Genomic DNA, 10434 nt, shown 5'->3' with positions numbered 1-10434 from the left:
CGACGAGATCGGGTGAGGACGCGCCGGGCCGCGCCGCCGTCTTGGCCGGCCCCCGCCCAGACGCCGCCCGGCCCGTCAAGGTCACGCCGCGGGACCGCAGCCCGTGCTCCCGCCGCTTCCTGGCCGCCGGGAGGACCTCTGGCGGGACCCTGGGGGTCCTCCGCGTTTCCTGGCCGAGGGCACCCCGAAAGGGAGCCCAGGGGACCCGGAGGGGACGCGCCGCCGCCGCGCCCGAGTTTCCCGCTGGAGGGACCCCGAACAGAAGCCTGGGGTTCCGGGGGGTCTTCGCCGCGCTCGAGTTTCCTTCCGGGGCCCCCGGAGCGGGAACCCGGAGGGTCTGGGGCGCCCTATCCACCCCCCACGCTTGGGTTTCTCGCGGGGAGACCCCCGAATGGGAGCTCGGGGGTCCTGGGCGCCCTGTCTGTCCCCGTGCCTAGGTTTCCCGCAAGGGCGGTCCCGAACGAGACCCTGGAGGGTCTAGCGCGCCCCGCGGTCCCCGTGCCTGTGTTTCTCCTGGAGGACCGGGAACGGGAACCCGGAGGGTTCCGCGGCGCCCCCAGCCGGCGCACAAACTTGGCGGGTCGGCGCACGTGGCGGGCCCGGCGCGGGGGTTCCGGTTCTGCGGACCCCTAACTTTTTCCACCCGGGACTCCGGGCGGCGTCGCCCCCTTTCCCCTCTATCCCCCACCCCCGCCCCAAAGTGCTCAGAAGGGAGGGTCGCAAACACAGCCGTCGGGCCAAGGCGGGGCGGGGGGGGCGCGGGGGACCCGCTCGGCGGACCCCGCCGCGTCCACCATCTCAGCGCGCCCGAGTCTGCAAACTGTTTTTACGTCGATGGAGCCCCTTCCCGCCCAGCCGCCACCAAACCCCCCCCCCAGGGGTGTCTTTAAAATAAAGAAAAAGGGCAACTGGGCCGCGCGGGCGGAAAGCCTGGCTTCCGAGGTCTTTCTCCTTGGCGGGGCTGGGAGAGTAGGTTTGTTATAGCAGAGTTTCCCCTTTAATTATAGCCTCGCCCGATGGAGAAGGAGCGAGATCTGAGAAGCGATCCCGAAGGAGCTAGAAAAGGCAGCTCTGCCCTGGCGGAGGGCTTTGCTCTAGATTTCCTTGCGGAGAAGGCTCTTCCAGCGCCAGCGTGGTTTCACAGTGAAAGTCGCTGAAGAAAATGGCAAAACAGTCCCGGCTGCGTTTCCGTGGCCTTGCGTACATTTCCCGGTGCCCTTAGCTTTGAGCAGAGGTGGTGTTTATCAAGTAATTGATTTGGCGACTCATTGTTTGCTTGTGGGAGGCTGGCCTCCCTGGGCCCCCATCTGGCTTCAGTCACAGTTACACGTGTGGATGTAAAATGCAGTTTGCGGGCTCCCCTCCCCAAAACCCCATGGCATTTAGAGGACCAGGAGGAAAGCGGGTAGCTCCCAGTGGATTTGTTTCGTGACCCGTGGCCAGGCACTAGAAGACCACGTTCTGTGATCGGTCAGTGAAAAGTTGCAGCATCTCTGACTGGGAACGGAGCGGGTGGGGGGCAGCGTTTGGCGGAGGTCGCGGGCTTCTTGCACCGCACGCACGTCTTTGTGGAGCGCGGCCTGCTGTGGCGGGGAGGCAGAGTCTTCGGGCCTGAGCTGCCTTCTCTTCTCTGCGAGAGAGCAGAGACGAAGGCTGGACGGAAGGGAGATCCCGCGAGGCCTGCCCCTCAGGTATGCCCAGGAGGAGATGGCCAGAGGGGGTGCCTGGCATTTCAGCTTGCGCCTACTTTTGGATCCCAGCCAGGATCCGAGCTGGGGTCTGGAGGGTCCAGACCTGCGGGCAGTGTGGGGAGGCTGCAGAGTGATCAGCAGGACCAGGAGCAGGACTGGGGCCCCTGCCTGGCTGTGATCCCCTCCCACCCTGGCCTGAGTTTTGAAGTTGTGGATCACAGGTGTCACCGAAGCCTTTTATGGCTTTTCAAGTAAAAATCTGTTGCTAAAAAGCATTGGCAGGTTTCTGTCTCACGTGGGAACTTTGTGTGTGTTGAATTGGCCCTGGAGTCCGGTCCACTTTGACCTCTTTGCCTGGGCGGCCTGGGCGGGCTCCCTGACAGCCCAGCCTGCAGTTTCCGGTGGGGATACAGTTGCAACTCCGGAGAGTTACCACGTGGGAGGCGTGTTGCGCTCAGATCCCGGAGATGGCAGACGCTATCAGGGAGTGGCACGTGCCCTCACCTCCAACCTCCTCTCCTTTGGTCTCCGTCACCCCGCCCGAGTGGCCGGGGTGGGGGAGCGCTTGACAGGTGGGAGGGGCCTGTCTCCTTTGCCTGCCCCGGTCTGTCTTCTGGGTTCGAGTCTTTGAAGGAAGAGCTTCCTGGGCCTTGACCGCACCTGGGCGGGCTTGGAAACGAGTGTGCGGGCTGATGGGAGAATGGGAGCGGGAGGGGGCCACCGGCTGCAGCTGGGCACAGTCAGCTAGAGTGGAGTGAGGACAGAGGGACTGCAGGAGCAGTGGGTGTCCTGTGTGGTCACGTGTGGCCATTTGTAGCTGCCGTACAGACGAGCTGATGTCCCGCCTTCTGAGGCAGGCCCAGCGGGGACAGGCACGCACCTCACTGGGGTGTCTGCTGAGCAGACGGGGCCGACTTCTTCCTTTGCCATGACCTTGGGAAATCAACTGGGAGAAAGGTCCCTTGATTGACATTGTGTGCCAGGGTCTGTGGGGGGTGCCCCCGCGGGCGCATACCATCTTGGTGCTTTGTTCCACCGCCTCTGGGGCAGACGCCCAGTGTCACAGACCTGGAGAGAAGCGAGGAAGAGTTCGTCTGCCCCTTGTAGTTTTATTTGCATCCCGGGGACTGGCGAGACGGGGACACCTGCACTTCATCGGAGGAGAGTCCCAGGGAGAGGAAGGACTTGGAGGCGGGCCGTGAGCAGCGTTTGGGCTGCTCTGAGGAAAGACGCAGGTGCTCACAGGTGCTCAGCCAGAGGGGCCTGCAGTCCCGGTGCCGGCCGCGTGACGCCCGATGGGGCGGAGGCCCCTGCAGCACATGGAGCAGGCCTGAGGCGGAGCGCTCAGGGCCTGCCTGGTCTTTCTGGAAGGGGTTGTTGGAGAGGCTCTGGTTGTTGGAGCTGAGCTCTGGCTGGGCCTGAGCAGGAGGATGGGGACTCGTCAGTGCCTGTTTGCGCTGAGCCCCAACGCGATGGGAGGTGGGAGGGGTCGTTGTCGTCTGGTTTGCCTCATGGGCCCTGATTTGTGGAAGGCATCAGGCTCCTCTGGCAGAGGCGGGTGGAGGGACCCTCGCAGTCCTCAGCAGAGTGGGTCTTGGGCTTTTCCCGTCTGTCATGCGGCCCCACAGTCGTCTGGGAGGGGGAGATCTTCCCCAGGTGGCAGGAGGAAAGCCTGGGGTGAGGACTGTGGCCTCCATGCTCCTCCCACGGCCACCTCCCTCCCTGCGGGAAACGAGGACAGCGTTGGGAGACCAGGTCCCAGCGCGTCCCCACTGCGGACCAGCAAAGCAAGGTGCACACATGGGCTCTGGGCTGGGTGTGCCCGCAGAAGAAAGGGCCATTTGCTCAGCACCCGCGGCTGGCCCAGCCCTCTGCATCTGCCCTGCTGCTGCCCTCGGGTGGCCTCTGCTGAAACCCGACGTCGTGGCGAGGACGCCACGCAGTTGCCCTGCCCCACGCAGCGCAGCGGGCGGTCACCCGGGAGCGGGTTTTGGTTTCAGCAGACAGGAGGGGGAACCGTTAACCGGAGCCTGGTGCCCGGTCACTTCTGCAGAGCCCACTCCAGGAGAAAGGCCCTGGGGGCCAGCGTGCTGATCACAGACAACCTCTCTCAGGTCCCCCAGCTGCTGGCACTGCCTGTTTTCCACTTAGGAACCTGACCGTGGGTCACCTGGGAGGGCCCGACAGAGCCAGGAGGTCCCTGTGTGTGTTTGTGGGGTGCAGGGTCTATGGGGCCCTGCCGTCCAGCTTCAGCTGGCTCATGGCACCCTTCCCTTCTGAGCAGGGGAGGGCTCGCGGGGGCCGGCGTACTTAGCTGGCCCCTTCCTCCACCCAGACCTGTGCGTCCACGCCTGGCAGCAAGGAGCCCGTCTGGCCGGCGTGGGGGAGCACTAAGTCTCTGGGGCGCCGGGGCACCTGTGTCTCACCCTGGCGAGGTTGGCACAGGGCCCTTCTGGTTTTATTGTTTACAAAACCTGAGGCCCAAGAGGTTGGGGCTTTGAGAGGCACCGGCCACCACGAATCAGTGTGGCCTCTTGGGACTTTCTGGAACCTTCTGTGTGCAGACCAGGAGCATGTGCCCTCCAAGCAGGAGGGATGGAAGTGGCACTCGTGGGCCGCAGCAGGGTCTCGCTCCGCGCTGACCGGTGGCCGCTTCAGAGGCACGTCTCCCGTGCGTCTCAGGTGTCCTACGTGGCGAGACTGTTGTCCTGGAACAAACATAGTCGTGGAATGTCCTCAGTGACGACAACGTCATCACTTATCGTCTTCCAGAACCCCAGACTCGGGGCAGTTATGGAACAGTGACGAAGGTCCCCGTGCTCGTTACCCGGCCGGACTCAGCAGCCACTAACATCTTGCCCGGCGAAGTGCGTGTCTTTCTCGAAGCACTGGCGAGGAGCCGGTGCCCACTGCCCCTGCGTGGGCATGTGCGTGTCCCATTCTCTAAGAAGTGCTCGCGCGCGCGAACACAGCACGGTGTGAATCGATGCCTCGTTTTGCTCTGTCACGTGTGCGGGTGGTGGCATTTCTAATCTTTTCCCCTGAGGGCCTCATTTTGAAATTGAAATGAAAGCCGGAACCAGGACCGGCCGGCGCTGGGCAGTGGGGGCGGTTGGGGTGCTCGGAGGGGTGCCAGATTCTTACCTTGCCATTCAGCCGCACGCAGTGCTCAGTTGAGGCTGCGCTTCTCTAAGCGGGCTGAGGTTGGGTTTGGTTTGGTTTTGAGAACGCTCGAGTCTCTTTTTCTGCACGGAGTTGCTTTTTTACAGCAAAGCTTTGTCATTCTCGTGCGGAAGGGCTGGGCCAATGGGCAGCTCCTCCGCAGTGCCAGCCAGCCTCGGCCCTTGTCACCGGAGGCCCTGAGTCACAGCTTGCTCTGGGCCTCGCCTGACTGCCCTTGGGGGATGGAGCCCAGCTGGCGACCCAAGCCTCGATTGCTGGGAGGGAGGAAGCCTGCGGGGGAGCCTCGGTCGGCATGTCCCCTGCAGCCCGTGCTCACAGAGCTCCCGTCGGAGGCGCGGGAAGCACAACCATGGCCAGACACATCCTGGGTCCCCTTCCAGCCTCTCAGCCAGGGCGGGTGGCGGCCCGTTGGTTGGCATTTTGAGGATAGCAGTGGGTACCTGTCTGGTGGCAGGAAGTGTCCCTCACGCACTGAATCTGGATTGCCCCTGCTTAGAGGACAGGCAGGTCACACCAAGCCCCTGACAAGCATGCTGTCGCAGGCATTTTGCCAGCGGCCAGCACGCTGAGGCTGCAGTCCCCGGCTGGAGCAGAGGTGATGTGTGCGCCTCCTGCCTTGGGGGGATCTGTCCTCAGCCGGAGGGTGGGATGCCCTGTCTGGCCATTCTCTTGCATTCTCAAGAAGCGGCAGTGCGCTCAGCCTTGAGAGTCCCTGCGTCTCAGCCCCTGGACTCAGCTCCCGGGGTGACAGTGTTCGTGTCCCCTTTTACTGTATAGGGCAGACAGATCAGACAGCTGCTGGCCACTGAAGCCCGCCTCCTGCGTCCTCTGTCAGGCCTGCCTCCAGTCCCTCGGGGGCTGGGATGACGGGTTGGGTGCTGGGGGTGACGCAGGAACGCCCAGCCTAAGGTGGAGTGAGGGGTGGGGAAGGCAGGCACTGCCCACCTGGCCCCACCGGCGGAGGGCCCCGTGGTCCTGGGCCTGCCCGAGGGCAGGCAGGCAGGCTGCAGGGGTGGGGTTCCTCCCGAAAGTTCTAGTGTGTCTGCCCGAAAGGCCAGCCCAGGCCGCCTGAGAGTGGGGGTGTGGGCTGGGGCCCCGGTGTTGCATCCAGAGCTCCAGAGGCCTTCGCAGTGACTGGGTCCTAGCTCGTGACCACGTGGCGGCTGAGGTTTCGCCCTGCAGTCTCTGCCCCTACGGTCATTCTGCTTTGTCACGTGTGACCTCAGACCTTGACTGTAGGCGGGACCCACTCTGCAGGCACAGGCCATGGCCTGTTTCGCGGGGCGCGCCCTCCTGTTGTGATGGTGGTCTGCGTGCGTGTGCCCTTTACCAGGGTTACAGCACTCGCCCCCGCGACGTTGGCAAGTCTTGGAGTTATTTTTCTTGTCTGCAACCGGCGAGGCCTGGCGATGGCTGTGACACTCGCCAGCATGTCTGCATGAACCCCTTCCGTGGCGTGGATTACCGCCTTGGGGTGGCTCCGATGGACCTCATCTTTAAGGTGGGAACCACCTTGACCCTAAATGTTTTCTCGTTGAATTGCAGGAAGCTCTTCGTGGGCGGTCTTGACTGGAGCACCACCCAAGGTAGGTGTCGCAGCCGCGTGCCAGGGGCTGCAGGTGGCCCCAACCTTGGCCTTCAAGTTACGTGAATTTGTTTTTTGCTACTACCTCGGGTTTCTTTGATTCTCGATTGATTTATTGTCTTGATTTTTGGGGAGGGGGACATTCGATTGGGTGTTGGCTAGGGGCAGAGGGGACTCAACATTGACATTGAAGCGGTTAATTTTGTCCTGATGTTTCACAGCCGTTAGGGAAGAAGTTATACGGTAGGTCCCTAGCTCAAGGCCGAGGTAGGTCACCGAGGCAGGACCGCTGACATGCAGAGCGTGGAGGTGGGGCGTGGCCGGGCGGCAGGAGGAAGCTGGTCGGCCAGACAGCCTAGGGTGCTGTGGCCCGCGTTCCCTCGCGCTCCCCTGTCCTGGGCGCCTTTGCCACAGCCTCGCTAGTCTGCAGGCAGACATCGTGTGTCCTTCCCCGTGTGTCTCCTGTCCCCTGCCAGTCAGTTTGCACATTCAGGGTAGGCTGCTGAGCCAGGAGACCGGCGTGCGTGCGCTTGCGTGCACGCCCTCTGCGACTCTGTTCACACTCTGGTGTGTGTGTGTGTGCTTTGCCCCCGTCTCTGAGCAGAGACTCTCCGCAGCTACTTCTCCCAGTATGGAGAGGTCGTGGACTGCGTGATCATGAAAGATAAGACCACCAACCAGTCTCGAGGCTTCGGCTTTGTCAAGTTTAAAGACCCCAACTGTGTGGGCACGGTGCTGGCCAGCAGACCGCACACACTGGATGGCCGAAACGTAAGTGCCCCCTCCAGCCGCACTCCCCTGCTGGCCCTGGGAAGCTGCTGCCTCGGGTGTCGGTGGTGGTCCTGGTAAAGAATGTTTCCCCGGCCTCAATGCACTCGAAAGGATTAAGGCTCTGAGCTTAGATGGCCCGCGAGGGCGAACTGATGGGGGCGGTGGGGGGGGGCATGCCGTGCTCCTGCTCTGGGCTGCCGCCTGCGGTCGCTGACCCTTGTTCCAGAGGAAATAGCCTCATAGTCACAACTGGCTCGTTTGAAACTTCCTGCAGATCGACCCAAAGCCATGCACACCTCGGGGGATGCAGCCGGAGCGGACGCGGCCGAAGGAAGGCTGGGTAAGGGGCCAGGCGGGGCAGCCTTTCGCGTCCTGCAGCCGCTTCAGAGGACGCGTGAGCCTTTAGTCTGCTGCTGCTCTCACGGCCAGTGAGGGCGACAGGGGCCCTTCTCCTTCGACACTTGAGCAGCCTAGGATCGTTCAGGTTTTTCCAGTGCTGTGAGTTTATTATCTCGTAGCCAGGGAGACGGTTCTTATTAGTCTACCTTAAAAACAATGGCAGCTCCCACGCAAGGCCGAAGCAGCTTCCCACTGCCCGCCCCCCTCCACCAGGTGGCTGGGCTGCCCTGTGCAGGCACACAGATGACAGCTGAGTCCAAGGGCCTGGTCGTTCAGACAACATATTGGGCTGGTATGGGGACTCCCTGGGAGCCACGTGTGGCCCCTGGTACTGGGCCCCTGGGAGCAGATCTGTCTTCTGTCGCCCAGCACCCACACGTCCCCCTCCTCCCACTGACTCTCAGAGAAGACCATCCCCCAGGACGCCCCTGTCCTCACAGAGTCCTACTGGATCGAGCGAGGCTGGAGCTGCTCCAACACTGGGCCCAGGCCCCGGCAGCCTCGACTAGTCAGCAGGGCTGGGGCCTGTGAACCTGCATTTCTAGCAGGACCCCCAGCTGCTGCTAGGGGCCAGGGCCTTGGAGGCTTGGAACCGCCTCTGTTGCTGCTTCGTTCCGTTGGGAAAGGTTTTGTGTCGTGAACGATGGGACGGCTGGTGTGGCGGATGGCTGGGTGCCACCCGGCCGCTGCCACCATAACGGCCAGCTGCGCCCGAGCTCCGCTCTCAGCTTCTGGAGCTTCTCTGAGTCCCACTGCCCACGGACCCCACCCCCCGTGCCCCCTGCCAAGACGGCTGTGCGACGCCCAGTGTCACCCGTGTCCACACAGCTGTGCACACGTCCTCGCGTCGTCTCGCAGGCGGCCTTCACGGTCTTTCAGGCTGGACTCCAGCAGGGTTCTGGTTCCGTTCCGTTCGATATTAACGTCCTGTGCTTGCACCAGCTTTAGTGAGACAGGCCTGTGCATGTGCGGGGAGCCCTCACCACCCCCAAAGCGGTTGGGGTGACCGAACCTGTAGCAGGAAAAAGGGGTTCTGGGAGGGGGTGGCAGGGCTGGAGCTGAGGTTCCGGTCCACCCGACGAGGCCAGGCTGAGTGACCAGCCAGGGCAAGCGTTTCCCTCCGAAGTGTGAGGTCGTCCCTCAGACTGAAGGGGTCAGGGAAGGTGGAAGACGAGGCACTCTATGCTGTGTCTCGTCTGTTACTGGGACGTCCCAGCGTCATCGTCAGTCACCAGCTAGAGAAGCAGCCTCAGCTCTGCTTTCGTCATGGTGGCCCCTCGTCGTGTCCCCCTTACTGTCCTGAAATCCTCAGTGTCACGGCACTGAGCCTTCGGGTCTGGAGCTGCTAGGGTTCTAGTGAGCGCCACCGCGGGCTGGGCCCGGTAGGGAGCCTAGTTTGGGTCCTCTGGACTCTGGACTTGCAGAGTGTTTGGCGGCTTCCCTGAGGCAAGGCGCACACCCGGGAGCACCCCAAGGGCTCCCCACCTGGAGTAACCATCTTTTTCTTTTCAAAACAGCAGAAAGGACCCAGGAGCGATAACAGTAAATCAAATAAGATATTTGTCGGTGGAATCCCTCACAATTGTGGTGAGACAGAGCTCAGGGAGTACTTCAAGAAGTTCGGAGTGGTGAGTTCCTCCCGGCCAGCGGCCCCGGGCAGCCGCTGCTCTGCTCGGCCGGACGGGGCGGGAGCGGCTGAGCCGCATGTCCACCGGGAGGCTCGGCCTGGCAGCTCTGTGCTCTCGGCCTGCACCCACCAGACCAGAATGAACCAGAGCCCCACCCTTCCCCCTTGTGGTCAGTTACCACCCAGGACAGTGGTCACGAAATTCAGCAGGCTGGAGTCGGAGAGGTCCTCCGGCTGCTTGTGACCAGCGAGGTGTAAGCACTGAGCAGTGTTGGGAAGAAGCCGACCTGCTGTCCCTTGGTCGCAGGAGGGCATGTTCAGGACCAGGGCCACCCGCCCTGGCACCCAAAACAAGGTGCCCACGCTGGCGGGGCGGGCCTGGCCTGGCGGAGGAGTCCCAGAGCGGAGACCGTTCCCAGGTCCTTGTACCAGCAGCAGGGACCCCAGTGTCTGGAGGCCCTGGCCCTGCCCGTGCTCCCTCTGGCGGCTCTCCTGGCCTCTGGGACGCCGGGCGTCACACATGGTGTTTGGCCCTGTCCTACCCCGTGTTTCCTCTGTGACACAGACCTTCTGAGGGTGCCGGTTTTCTGGAAGAGGATAAAATCATTTAGAATTTCGTGGGGGTTGCAGTTAATCGGGTTCATATAGGGAATTGGTTCGCGTGGGGCCAGCACGCGTGGGGCTGTCGCGCGGGCACCCCAGGCTCCCGCCACTCACACGCCTCGTCAGCAGTGTGGCCCTGTGCGCGCGTGCTGCAGTGTGTGTGTCAGGTGGCACGTGCATGTGCAGGGGCCGGGGCCTGGGTTCAGGAGTGCCAGGGCATACAGTGAGGGACACGCTCAGTGAGCAGGGGTGACGGGCCAGGAGGGCCAGGTCAGCAGGACGACGGGGACGCTCTGTGTCATTCCGTCCTGGCATCCGAGAATGAGAGGGAGCCCTGGGGGGCGAAAGGAGCATTTGGCCTCCTGCTGGCCCTGTGCATTGCGGATGTGGCACCGGACGTGGCACCGGAGGGCCAGCCTTTCGCTTTGGGTCTCCCCAGACTAGGCACACGCCAGCAGGCGACTGGCTCGCGAGTTTTGTCGGAGCCGGTGATGCTCGCAGCCGCTGTGGCATCCAGACTCTCAAACAGCCGTTTCTCTGGCAGGTCACAGAAGTGGTCATGATCTATGACGCGG

The 10434-nt window shown here is 62.9% G+C and overlaps 1 protein-coding gene across 1 annotated transcript in view; it reads left to right on the top strand.

Annotated features, from left to right (window-relative positions):
* The window catches only part of DAZAP1 (DAZ associated protein 1), a 21939-nt gene that overhangs the window by 745 nt on the left and 10760 nt on the right, over positions 1-10434 (top strand). Inside the window, exons 2-6 of the mRNA XM_015585530.2 lie at positions 6420-6460; positions 7064-7230; positions 7505-7570; positions 9147-9257; positions 10404-10434. The exon at positions 10404-10434 is cut by the window's right edge and continues 3 nt beyond it. Of these exons, the coding sequence (XP_015441016.1) occupies positions 6420-6460; positions 7064-7230; positions 7505-7570; positions 9147-9257; positions 10404-10434 (416 nt within the window). The remainder of the gene's footprint in view (positions 1-6419; positions 6461-7063; positions 7231-7504; positions 7571-9146; positions 9258-10403) is intronic.

This window comes from Pteropus alecto, unplaced genomic scaffold (assembly GCF_000325575.1).
Source record: "Pteropus alecto unplaced genomic scaffold, ASM32557v1 scaffold30, whole genome shotgun sequence".
Classification (NCBI taxonomy): domain Eukaryota; kingdom Metazoa; phylum Chordata; class Mammalia; order Chiroptera; family Pteropodidae; genus Pteropus; species Pteropus alecto.
Note: the sequence above shows the minus strand (reverse complement) of the source record. Positions and strands in the feature narration are given on the sequence as shown.